This window comes from Elgaria multicarinata, chromosome 6 (assembly GCF_023053635.1).
Source record: "Elgaria multicarinata webbii isolate HBS135686 ecotype San Diego chromosome 6, rElgMul1.1.pri, whole genome shotgun sequence".
NCBI classification, from domain to species: domain Eukaryota; kingdom Metazoa; phylum Chordata; class Lepidosauria; order Squamata; family Anguidae; genus Elgaria; species Elgaria multicarinata.
In genome coordinates this window covers 121,026,724-121,039,895 of record NC_086176.1, presented here as the reverse complement: position 1 = coordinate 121,039,895, position 13,172 = coordinate 121,026,724, and the positions used below count along the sequence as shown (strand labels likewise).

Here is a 13,172-nt window from a genome sequence, read left to right as displayed (position 1 = left end):
AGCCAGACCCCAACAGAATGACGACGGCTGCAAGTGGAGCAGCACCAGAGGACCCAGCCCAACAGGGAGAGACCCAAAGTCACGTATGTGTGCGCGTGGGCGTGTGTTTGGTGGAGGTGGGGGGAGCCCCCTTCCTAATCCCATCCATCCAGGAGGTCACAACTTGATGTTTAACCCACTAACTTACTGTTTTTATCCACCGCCTGAACAGATGCAGGAGTGTAACAAAAACGCCCCCCCCACACACACACACACCCGCTCGGCCCAACAGCCTCCGCTTCCCTCCCTTTGCTCTTGCTGCAAGGACATTCCCAAAGGCCAAGAGGCCCCTTTGCAAGAGAACAGCGCCAGCGTTGGCCACGCAAAGGCTCCCTCGCTCAGCCTTTCCCCCAGTGGCCCCTAAGTGCCTCTGGCGAGCCGGGCTGAAGGAGGGCAAGAGGGAGCCCCTCCCCTACTGCTCCCCCCCCTCCGAGCAACTGGGGTTCAGAGGCCACCCGCTTGTTGCTCCCGGCCCTTCCGCCCCAGCTGGGCCTGCTGCGGAGGAAGCCCGAGCAGGAGCTCTTCCCCCTCCGGCACGCTCCCCCCAAGGCCGCGGGCGGTCCCGTACCCGCCCGGCCTCTCCTCATGGTTGCCGGCTCTGTTAATTAGGGAGCGCTGCTCTCCTGTCATGTCTTGTAACACAATCTCTTTCCAAGCACTGTTTTGCCTTATTTATAGCCGGTTTTCTTTGACTGTTTACGTTAATCATCCCACAAGCCCAAGTGCTGCTGGAATAATTCTGGGGAGGGCTCCCCCCTCCTTTTTGCTCTTTAACGAGAGCAATTAAATGAGAAAATGCAAATGAGACCACTTCCTTCCTGAGGATGGCAGGATTAGCCCAAAGGAATTAACCAGCTCTCTGGGCCTCACGAGACACGCCAGGACTCAGATCCCAGGACTCAGATCCCGCAGCAGCCAGGCGAGGGCCAGGCACAGCTGGCTGCTGCCTCCGCTCTCCATCAGGCAGGCCCAGGCCCAGTCTCTGTGTGTGTGTGTGTGTGTGTATACAGTCTTTGGCATCTGGGACCAAGGAAAAACAGTCAGGTAAGGCGTGAGCCGGTGCTCGCAGAATCGGAGCTCCTGAAGTGAGCGAAACTGTTGTTTTGAATGGAATCCCCCAAGCAGGAGTTTGGGGGCTGACAATGGCCAGGAACCCACAGAGGAGAAAGGCGTCTGTCCTGCCTCCCCACTTCCCCTCCCACGAGAAGAGGGCCGCTTCTGGCAGGCCTTCAACCATCGCAACACCCTGGGCCGAGCCCGGACTGTTGGACTCGATGGCCTTAGAGGCCCCTTCCACCTCTACTCGTCTCTGATTCCAGGACTTCCCCTGCCCCGAGCCTCAAGCCCCCAAGCATGGCCTGTTCTAACTCGCCACCCTGTTTTGCTTTCCACGGCTCCTGGGGCGGAGGAGAAGGATCAGCCTGAGGCAGGGACTCACGTCATGGCCTGGTAGATGGACTCGATTCCGTATCGCATGGCAAACTCATCCACTATCTCCTGGCCTGTCTCATCGAAGTACACCTTCCAGGCGTCGTCTCCTTTGGCATCAGGAATCTTCACCACCCCGTTCCCTTGAACATCTGTCAGGTGGTGGAAGAGGTTCTGGAAGAGAAAGCGGGAGCCAGCCCTGAAGAGGCTTGTGGGGCTCAACGAAGCGACCCACCCACCCACGGCGCTTCGCCTCTGGCTAAACTAATAGGAAGCTCTGGGTAGTTTGCGCTCAGGCTTCCATCTATTCTCCACCAAGGCATTAAAAGTAAGCAAAGGAATGCTGTTCACTGCCCCAGCTGCCAAGAACTCGTTGAGGGGCTCCCGTTCAAATCCCGCTCTGCCATGAAGCTCACTGGGTGACCTCGGGACAGTCACTTCCTCTCCATCCCGGAGGAACGGCAGGCAGCGCCCCCAGAGGCTGCACCAGCAGCTTCGCTCCCCCACTTTAGCCACTGCCACGGGCGCAGCAGTGCCCCCCAGCAGTCCTTCCTTCCCCTTGGAACTTCCGTCTCCCAGCACCACAGGCATGCAAGGCGTTTTGACTGGGTCAGAGGACAACTGAGACACAGATTCTGCAGCTGTGCTGGTCAGAGAGGGCCAGAGAAAACCATCACACACACACACACACACACACACACACAAACACACAATCTCTAGGACAAGGTATAAGGGAGACGTTTTTCTCCCTCTCTCAAAATTCTAGAACCCAATGGGGTCATCATCCCATGAAGCTGATGGGTGGGGGATTCAGGACAAATAAGAGGAAGTACGTCTTCACACAGCACAGAGTCAAATTATGGAACTCACTACCACAAGATGTAATGATGGCCACCAATCTGGATGGCTTTGAAAGGGGGTTGGATACATTCCTGGAGGCGAAAGCTATCCATGGCTACTAGCCCTGATGGTTGTGTGCTGCCTCCAGTATCTGAGGCAGGAAGCCTGTGTGCAGAAGTTGCTGGGGAAGATGGGTGGGAGGGTTCTGTTGCACCATGTCCTGCTTGTTCATCCCTGGGCGATGGCTGGTTGGCCCCTGTGTGAGCAGAGCGCTGGACTGGATGGACCCTTGGTCTGATCCAGCATCAGGGCACTTCTCCTGTTCTTATAAGCTTCCTAGCCACAAGACAAACTGAGTTACTCTTAGAGGAGCTCTGGTTGTGAAGTAGCTTGCAAGGTGGGATCGCCCTTGCCCAGAGCGAAATGGACTCTCTAAAGTGAGCGGGATCCCCCACCCCACCCAGCCCCAATAAAACATCTTTCGGATGTGTGATGAAAAGCTACCATGGCAGGACAGAGAAAGAAGGAGAAAAAAGGATTTAAGAAGGCTCCAATCGCTGTGTTTTGCCAGGCTGTCATTCGCTGGCAAACTTTCTGTTTGCTGTCATTGTTAGGCAAAAGGATCCCTAACGGCCTCCCTACTGACTTGATTTCAGGCACAAATTGTCCTTGAACTCCTGGCCTTGTCAGGCTACTGCGGGGGGGGCGGGGGCGGGGGGGCAGCTTTCGTCTGCTCTTGCGCTGCAAGTAATGAACAGACAAACCAGTGTGGGGTGGGAGGCTTCAGCCGCCCCATCTTTAAAATTACACAGTGGATTCAGGCTCCTTTTTCTCTTGGCTCCTTCTTTGACCTTTCCGAACATGGCCATCCATTATAGCACAACTGTGAGGACTAGAATCTTACCTATTTTAAAGCATGGAAGTTGAAATTTCTAGGAATTTAAAACCAGACCTCACAGGCTGCCCTACAGTAGATGGTGCAAACAATGCCAGCAGGCCAGGAACCGTCCTGCCGCCCACGGCTGCAACGAAAGCGCTGGAATGGACCTGCCGTGCCTTCCCAAAAGACACCCATGCAGAGCTGGCTGCAATGTTCCATGCAGATGATGCCCCAGCCTACCTGGAAATCACTCTGGGTACCAGCCCGGAAATCTTTACAGGAACCAACAAGACTATTTGGATGAAAATCTGCCCTGGCTGCCCTTAATGCAGTTCTCCTCCCATTTCACCTGCAGTTAAAGCTCAGGGGTGGGGTGGGGGGTGGGGAGGAGCCACATCAGGGCCCTGGATTATGAGATCTGGAGGGATCCTTTGTGGAGGAGAAGTGTGGTTCACTAGGCGGCGTTTCTGCCTGTCAGAGGAGAAAGGACCTGCAGGTTCCCCTCTGTGCTCCCGCTGCTGCAACGTACCTCGTGGAGGCAAGTGTACTGGACGTGGTAAGGAGCCACTTTCTCTTCCCCTTTGATCTCAACGTTGATCTGCAGGCGGATGGCGCCTGACACGGCGGATTTGTCCGTCCTTTTCTCTGGAAGGAAAAAGGAGCCTGTTCAAGGCGTGCCCCGTCTCAGCCCCGACAGTCCGGACGGGCAACAGAAGCACGGCCACTTAGAGAAAGCCAGCCAGCGTGGAACAGGCCGCTCCAAACCAGAGGCCAGCCAGCAGCATCCTGCCCTCAGGGCTGGAGAGGCCCCAGCCCAACCCACTGCCTCTGGTCTTGGAGGGAGGGAAACCCCTGCGTCGCTTCCCTCCTGCAAGACACCATTCCAGAGGAAGGACGCCGGAGGCATTCAGGGCCCCGGAGTGGCTCAGCGAGAAGTGGTGAGCAGGGGCCGTCCACTCACCAGTCAGCTCCAGCAGCCTTCCCAGGCCGTGTGGCCAAACTCAGCGAAGAGACCCTTCAACGGCCACGGCCTGGGGGACCGTTCTCAAAGTAGCAGCCACAGCTGCTGCTTGCTCTCTCTCTCTCTCTCTCTCATGTCTCTCTCTCTGCTGCAAGGTCACTCCTGAAATCCCGTCCACCTTCTCATAGCCCCAACAGACCAGGGTTAGGGGATCTGGGCACCCTTCTGAGGAACAGCACCCAAGGAGCCTCCCCTCCTCCCACTTTGTGGACGCTCTCTGCTGGTGTGCTGGAGAATCACGGCAGGAAAACTGACAGCAGCTTAGCGGAACACGGGTGATTCTTGCTGGCAACCAAGCCCACCCCGAAACTCAGGCGCCATCTGCCTGGAGCTGTACAAGGAAACAAAGTTTTCCCTCCTCCTCTCACCCAGCCAGACTCTTGCCCAAATAATGCCACCTTGTTGAGATGCTAAATAGAAGCACCTGAGGCTGGCTTGGGCTGAGCCCACACAGCTCCCCCTTCCTGGGGGCTTCCGGGCAGCAGCCGTTCTCTCGCCGGCGTGCACAGCGGCGGGAATGGATCTGGATTTTGAGCCCAGCCTGAGGTTGTTAAGTATATGAAAAGAAATACTTGCTTAGTCATTAAAATTGTGTGTGTATGGCTATCTCAGGGTTAAACAGAGAAAGTCTATCTGTGGGCAATTACCTTGAGATAGAGGCTGTTCTGGGAACCTTGCCAAGATTCTAAGTTAGCCTCATCACAGCTGTATGTAATGTAGATAAGAATTGTGTAGATCTGTATATAGTTTCTCACTTGTGTAAAATGGAACTGATCACTGCTCTATGATCACTGCTCTCTGTGTATGCCTCAGTGTGCTGATCTGAACTGATCTGAATTGGACTGCACAGAAGCCTGAAGGAAATAAACCAGCTCTGCTGTGTAAGACCTGCGTGATGTGTGTTTGTTTTCTGAGCACAAACAGAGTTCCAGAGGGAGAAAAGTTCTGGCACAATAACCCAACAAAGGTTATGGGCCCAGTCCAGTCCAGGAAGCCTACGCCAGCCTAACCCAGGCAGAAGAACCAGAACTTGGTGGGAACGGTGCAGTATCAGAACCAGAACCAGGAGTCTGCTAAAACAGAAAACTGTTGATGAAGGAAGACATCAAGCTAAAGCCAGTGCTGCAAAGTGAGGAAAAATCTCAGTCGGCTGACTCTGAGGAGGACTCTGAGCAGGAAGACGGTGAGATACCAATTCCTAAAGCAGAGGAAATGGCAGGAGCTAATATGTCTGGTTTGCATCAATTGTTGGAAAAGCTGAATGACTCTAACTATGCATTATGGTCTTACAAAATGCAAATGTATCTGATTCAGGCTGAACTGTGGTATGTAGTCACAGAGGATCCACCAGATAGAGCAGATCCACAGAATGCTAAATGGTTTAAGGACGATGCAAAAGCAATGGCAGTTATTGCATTGGCTGTGGAAGACTCTCAAATTTCCTTCATTCAGTTTTTGAATACATCAAAAGAGTGCTGGAATGTGCTACAAGCTGTATATCAAAGAGAAACAGCGGGCAGTAAAATAATTCTAACCCGGAAGCTGTATGGAATGAAGCTGAAACCAGGGGAGTCTATGTCAAACCATTTGAAAAGCATGAGAGAAATCTTCAATCAACTCAGGGCACGAGGGATGGAGTTTACAACTATACACCAAGTCTATGTGATTTTGTCAAGTCTTGATTCATCGTACGACGCGGTAGTCACCATGATGGAAAGTCAAGAGGAGAAAAATTTAACCCTCGAGTATGTAGCTGGAAAACTACTGGAAACCTATGAGAGAAGACAAGCTTCAAAACAACAGAGCCTTAAACATCCTGTGGCTGAATTTCAACAAAGCCATAAATCTTCTGACGTGGTGGCTGCATTAAAGGCAAGGAAATGCTTTAATTGTGGTTCCACAGAACATTTACGGCGGGATTGCAACAACAACAAGAAGAAAAAGCAGTCGACAGCAAAATGGAGAGAAGAAAACAACATGAATGAAGCTGAATCAACAAAGAAGTGTCTTCTAGCAAGAGTCAAAGAGACAATGAATCCTTGGTTTTTGGACTCTGGGGCTTCAATAAGTATGGCAAAAGACAAACTTTCATTTGTAACATTGGAAACTTCTACTTCAAAGCAAAAGTGTGTTACCCTTGCAAATGGATCAAAAATCCAGATTTGTGGTGTGGGTAATGTATATTTTGATTGTCTGGGAGTTGAACTACAAAGTGTTTTATATGTACCAGAATTAGAAACAAACCTTCTAAGTGTGTTTCAGTTAACAGAAATGGGGTATGAGGTTTGTTTTACTGAAGAAAATTGTACTATAAAACAGGGAAACAAGGTGTGTGTGCAGGGAATAATGAAAGAATCTTTGTATGTGATTAATACTTGTACAGTAGCCAGCAAAGTCACAACAAAAACAATAGCCAATTGCAAACCACACCAAGAGTGTATCCATTTAACTCATAAAAGGTTTGGTCATGCTAACTATAAAACAATTTCTAAGATTCCAGAATTGTGTGAAGGGGTGAAAATCAAACCATGTTCTAACTATGTAGAATGTAATGTATGCAGTGAAACCAAGTGTCATAAGTCAAACATTCCAAAACATAGTGAGAGAACAACAAAAAGAATTTTTGAATTAATTCATGCAGATCTTGCAGGTCCTTTTGAGACAAGTCAAGGAGGAAACAGATTTTTCTTGTCTATTGTTGATGATTACAGTAGATTTGGATTTGTGTATGTGTTAAAACAGAAGAGTGAAACTTTTGGAAAGTTCAAAGCGTTTGTTAAGTGGAGTAAAAATAGATTTAAAGAACCTATAGCTAATCTAAGAACGGACCGGGGAGGTGAATTTCTTAGCAACCAATTTAAAAAATTCCTCAGTGATGAGGGTATACAACATGACCTTACTGCTCCATATTCACCATTTCAAAATGGAGTTGCAGAAAGGAAAAACAGAACCTTGCAGAACATGTTAAGAGCTCTATTGAAAGAGTCAGGATTGTCTAATCTGTTCTGGGCAGAAGCTTTGTCCACCTCAAATTATTTGTTAAACAGGCTTTACCACTCTGTACATGAAAAAACTCCATATGAAATGTTTTACAAAAGAAAACCTAGAGTGTCACATATAAGGGTTTTTGGAAGTAAATGTTTTGCTCATGTTCAGAAAGAAAACAGACCAGGAAAGCTAGCTCAAAGAGGTTTGGAATGTAAACTGTTGGGATATGATACACAAACAAAAGGCTATCGTTTGTGGTCTCCATATCACAAAAGTGTAATTGTGAGCAGAGATGTAGTTTTTCATGAACAAATGCAGTAAACAAAACAGTATGTAAGTTTGCCTGTAGAACAGAAAGCTGTAGAAACAGAAGAAATTCCTGAACAATCTCAGCAAGAGAGGGAGGGGGAAGAAACTGTAAAGGAGGAAACTATGCCTGTAACTATGCCAAGACGATCAGAAAGGGAACGCAAAGCTCCAATTCGTTATTCAGATGAATACCAAAGCAAACAGGTTTCTCATAGAGCTTTACTAATAGCCTATGAACCTACTTCATTTGAGGAAATTCAGGAAATGGAACCTACAGAAGCTCAGGGCTGGCATGAAGCAATGTCAGAGGAAATCAGAGCAATGGAAAAAAATGAAACGTGGGAGCTAGTACCTTTACCTGAAGGTCGTAAAGCCATTACCTGTAAATGGGTATTCAAAATAAAACAAAATGAGAAAGGACAGGTGGAACGTTCAATGGTAAAACACAAAGAGATGCTTTTAAAGCTGGGTCTCAGATTGTAACACAATTTAAACAACATGCGCAAGAGGAGGACTGTTAAGTATATGAAAAGAAATACTTGCTTAGTCATTAAAATTGTGTGTGTATGGCTATCTCAGGGTTAAACAGAGAAAGTCTATCTGTGGGCAATTACCTTGAGATAGAGGCTGTTCTGGGAACCTTGCCAAGATTCTAAGTTAGCCTCATCACAGCTGTATGTAATGTAGATAAGAATTGTGTAGATCTGTATATAGTTTCTCACTTGTGTAAAATGGAACTGATCACTGCTCTATGATCACTGCTCTCTGTGTATGCCTCAGTGTGCTGATCTGAACTGATCTGAATTGGACTGCACAGAAGCCTGAAGGAAATAAACCAGCTCTGCTGTGTAAGACCTGCGTGATGTGTGTTTGTTTTCTGAGCACAAACAGAGTTCCAGAGGGAGAAAAGTTCTGGCACAATAACCCAACAGAGGTGACCCACAGTGTCGGCATCCGAGCAGAGCCGGAGCTCAGGAGGCAGCGGACGCCACCCACCTGTCGGGGGGAGATGCCCAAGGAAGCAGCCGGCACCTCCGGGAACAGGGACACCAGGCCCACCCTGCGCTCGATGGCAGTGAATGGAAGGTGGAAACTCGCTCCCCATTGCCCATGGCAAAATTTCTCATCAAATTCACAGAATAAATTATTGGATCAAAATCCACTGGAAAAGTCATTGGAAGCAGTCGGGACAGGGTGTAAACCCGCCGGCTAAGTGAGCTTAAGACGACGTGGCACAACAGGGTAGAAAAACTACAGGCCACGCCTAGCGTGATCAGGGCAAAACCCCTGCGGGGGCACCTGGGCCTGAAGGGGCAGCCGAGGACCCACATCTCACCCAAGGTCCCAGCGGCCAAGTCCGGGCAGCAGCAACCACCGGCAGATCAAAGCAGACGGGGGCAGAGGACGAGAGGAGCCGCTGCGGAAGAAAGCCACGCGCAGCTCCCCGCTCCGGATCGGGCCCAACTAAGAGCGCTTGGGTGGAGGCGGCCTGGTGCTACCCTAGGCTTGCAAACGGGCCTCTGCCAGGCCGACCGGGGCTATCAGCTGACGCTCTCTGCACATTTCTGGGGTGGAAGTGATATGAGCGTTCTCTGACCCGGCAAGGCCTCCGTCCCGTATCGGCCGCTCCACCAGACCTCTCTTTATTCCAGTTGGGACGGTGTTCTATTTTGAGGCCCAGGCACATGCCGGCGTTGCCTGCTGCGGGGAGGGCGAAGCGGCAGAGGCGGCTCCGGCTCGCGCCCTCTGGCTTCCTCTCCGCATTCCCCCTGGCTGAGGCCGCCGGCCGTGTGTTCTCTTAAGCCAGGCCGCCAAGGCACAGTCCTGCCCTGCGCAGCCTCCAACTCGAGCCAAGAAGCACCGGCTCAAATGCCCGCAAAGCTACGGGACTCACCGAGGTTGTACCAGACGTCCATCTCGCCACTCAGGGTGCGCACTTCAATGATGGTCTGCCCCAGAAAGTCATCGGACTCGCGTTTCAGCCTCTGCTTGACCCGGGACTTGATGTCGTCGTCCTCATCCCAGACCCGCACTTTGATTCGATCGGAGGAGTTATGGCACTCGCTGCAAGCAAGGCAGGAAGAGGAGATCAGGGGCACGACGCCAACGAGAGCTGCAGGCTCGCTCTTTCTATGTTCGGAGGCGCAGGCGCACGCACACGCTTTCTCGTAATAAAACTGCCCACCACAACTACCAGTGCACCACAATGCCTATCCAGATGTTCCAGTGGTTCTGAAAGAACCACACGGCCGGGAACAGGGGCCGCCGCCGCCACGGATGTGCTCAGTCACAACACCCCCGGGTGAGGCTGCAAGAGGAGTAACTTTCCCAGGAAGCCGAGGACAAGGCAGAGGCGGAGCGCAAAACACAGGACCGTTCTTTGGGGGACACAGTTGCCGTTTCCCTTTCGCAGGAGGCAAACGGACGGGGCTCCCAGGCAAGTAACTTGGCAAAGAAACGGAGCACAAGACAGAAGTAGTGGCCCAAAAGGCCAAATCACCTATTCCCCTCCACCCAAAAAGCACAACAAGATACCTATCTCACAAAAGTCAAAGTGGTGGTGCTCAGGGAAACACACCCGCGCCCCCCACCCATACCCAAAAAGCTCCAAGTAGAACACACACACACACACACACACACTATTCAGGTGATGCATAAAGCACCCAGCAAACAAACAAAACTCTCTCTCACACACACACAGCACAGGCAAGACACCTGCTCACTCCCACCATCCCCTCTAATCCCCCAGGACGATCCCTGCCACCCCCAGCCCACCTTTCCCTTGGCGCACTTTGAAAGGAGACCCAGGGCTGCAGCCGGCCAGCAGGCTGCCATGTCTGCTTCCTAAGGCGGCCTCTGCGGCCTTCGGTTGGCAGCCTCCCAATGGATGAAGGCTAAAAGAGCGGGTTGGGCTGGGACTGGGCATACCTGGGTTCGAGTCCCCGTTCAGCTCACTGGGGCCACTCGTGGACTCTCAGCCTAACCTACCTCACAGGGTTGTGGTGAGAATAAAATGGAGCAGGGGAGAATCAGGCTCAGCCAGGAGGCCTCACAGCCTCACGCACCCTTGGAGGGCTGACGAAGCGATGGCTGGGGCCCACGTGGGCTCCCCTTTGGCACCAGGTCAAGGCGCTCCTCTCTCCCCGGGCGTTGGGCAGCGGGCGACGAGGCCTGACAGATCCTGGGTTTAAACGTTCGGCTCCTGGCTCAAAGTTGGTTTTTAGAGATATGTTGTCTCTGCGTACATCGTCTTTTGTATGTATTTAAATTCTGCATATTGTTTTTAATGTTTATAATCTTTGTAAGCTGCCCAGAGAGCTTCAGCCATAGAAATGTAATAAATCCTCGTCATCCTCCAGGAAAGTTGGCTGAGCCAAAGCGCCAGGCACGCCTTCCCCAGACACCGACGACGCACCGTTCCCTCTGTGCGTGAAGGCAGGGCAGCAGTTCCTTTTGAGGCGCGTTTCAAACCCATTGATTATCCAGTCAATTCAAAAGCACCTCGTCTCTGCATGATGCATACGTTCCCAGCAGGAAGCAGAGCTCATGTCCAAGAGGAAGGCCTTGGACCAGCCTCTTCTGGCAAGGGCTCCACAGGAACACTTTAGCCCCTTGCCCACCCCCATCCCCCCCCCCCCCCCGGCTTATTGGCACACACGGGAAAATGGTACAACATGGAAATTCACCCCAGGACCCACCCACCCACCTTCCATGCAGGGATGTTGGGCCCTCAAGAGGTGAGGGAGACAGAAGATGCCCGTGGTTGGACTGAGACCCTCCTTGGCTTCCTCACATCAGGGGAGCGGGGGCAGCCGGACAGGCCGGCTCTTCTAGCTCACGACCCAACGTGACAAGCGCCCCACCACTAAAGCACGGCTCACAGAGGGCGAGCCACAGAGCGGATGAGGCAGGCCGCAGAGGCCCAGGTGGACACACACACGGGGGACGATGGCTCATCAGCACTAACCCCGGCAGCCGCCTGGCCTCAGGAGAGAAAAGACATGGCCTGGATCATGGCAGGGCCCAGCGCTGGAGGCTGGGAATTTAAGCCTGCTTAAAAATGCACCATCTGTTGCCAAGCAACTGGAAGAATCTGAAGAAAGAAGTGAAGAAATGGGTCATGAGCAATCGTCAAAGCCTCGTCCATCGGAGTGGCGGTGGCGGCAGGAGCGGTGGCATTTGCCGGGCTGCCCACCGGGTTCTCGTTTGACCTCCCCTGGCCATTTACTGCAATTCAGGGTTTGTTAATTAACGCCTTTTAAACTCCTGCCAATTTGCACAAAAATGTTACAGTTCGGAGAGAATTAAGTAGGAAACACTCCCCGGCAAGCCGGTCCACCTCCATCCCTGCGCTAGTTCGCACGAGTGCTGGAGCTCATTGTACTTATTTAAACCACAGTGGGTTGCGGCGTGTGCATTAAGTGGTTACCGTGGCTTATTGTGACTTGTGAACCTGGAACAGGGTGGGCTGCTGCCGTGGTTAACAAACCATCCACAACCAAAGAACAGCCCATGGGTTGTTAACCATGGCAACAACCCACCCTTGCTGGGTTCACATGTCACGATAAGCCACGGTGGTCAACTTCAGCGGCTTGAATAATAACAATGGCCACCGGCATGTACCACCACCCACCGTGGCTCAAATAAGCTAGGCTGGGCTGTGGCGGTCATGCAAAGCGGGCCAGAGATTCCTGAAGAGGTTATTTTTTGCTGCATTTCTTTCAGGTTATTTTTGGAAATGGTGCATCAGGTCTTTCTAGACCAGCCTTCCTCAACCTGGGGCGCTCCAGATGTGTTGGACTGCATCTCCCAGAATGCCCCAGCCAGCTGGCTGGGGCATTCTGGGAGATGCAGTCCAACACATCTGGAGCGCCCCAGGTTGAGGAAGGCTGCTCTAGACTAAAGCACGTTAGTTTAAAGCACATTAGGGGATATTTAGTCTCTAGTCTAAAGCATGTTAAAGGGGACTTTTAAAAGTAATAATTTTGATTTATTTTTAAATTGTAACCAAAAAGTGATCAGTCCCCTAACAATTGATGTCTAAACAGTTGTTATATAAGAATAAGAAAAATGGATTAATGCAATTTTAGGGGGGGGATAATATAAGGAGGAGAAGAAAAAAGAAATAAAAAAGGGGGAAGGAAAGAGAAAGAAGAAGAAAAAGAAATAACCAAATAAACAAATATACTAATTAAAAAGGGTGCTTTATGATCTTCATTTGCTGTTACAATGCCCAAATGCTCAAGGCTGAAGCGGGCATATACTGTTGAAAATCCGGTTGTGATGTATGTTGAATAAATCTCCACCATATAGCATGAAAAGACAGCAGTTCTGTTTTTCCTTGGATCAGAAGCGAATTGTGAGTTATTTTTTCTGATATTGCCACAGACCATATATTTTGGTACCATTAAAGGGAAAATAAACCAATTTCAAGATTTTGGAAATAAGTTAAGAGGGCTGACACCACGGTAAGGGGATGCAACTCCTTGTTTAGCCCCAAAACAATGTTATGGGGGGGGGGGGGCTTTCATTCCGAGAACCCAAAAATTCATCAGCCAATGATATCTATTTTGTTAAGGGCAGCAAAAATGGTTATTGCCAAGCACTAGAAAAATATAAAACCAATCACAGGTAAATAACAGTTTGTTAAAGTTTGGCAAATTACTG

At 50.7% G+C, this 13,172-nt stretch overlaps 1 protein-coding gene across 7 annotated transcripts in view; it reads right to left on the bottom strand.

The window, feature by feature from the left end:
• The window catches only part of UNC13B (unc-13 homolog B), a 225,236-nt gene that overhangs the window by 48,696 nt on the left and 163,368 nt on the right, over positions 1-13,172 (bottom strand). For all 7 annotated transcript variants that reach the window (XM_063128355.1, XM_063128352.1, XM_063128353.1 and 4 more), the window contains 3 exons: positions 9,400-9,569; positions 3,717-3,832; positions 1,478-1,641 (listed from right to left, as the gene is read on the bottom strand). In XM_063128355.1, the coding sequence (XP_062984425.1) occupies positions 1,478-1,641; positions 3,717-3,832; positions 9,400-9,569 (450 nt within the window). The remainder of the gene's footprint in view (positions 1-1,477; positions 1,642-3,716; positions 3,833-9,399; positions 9,570-13,172) is intronic.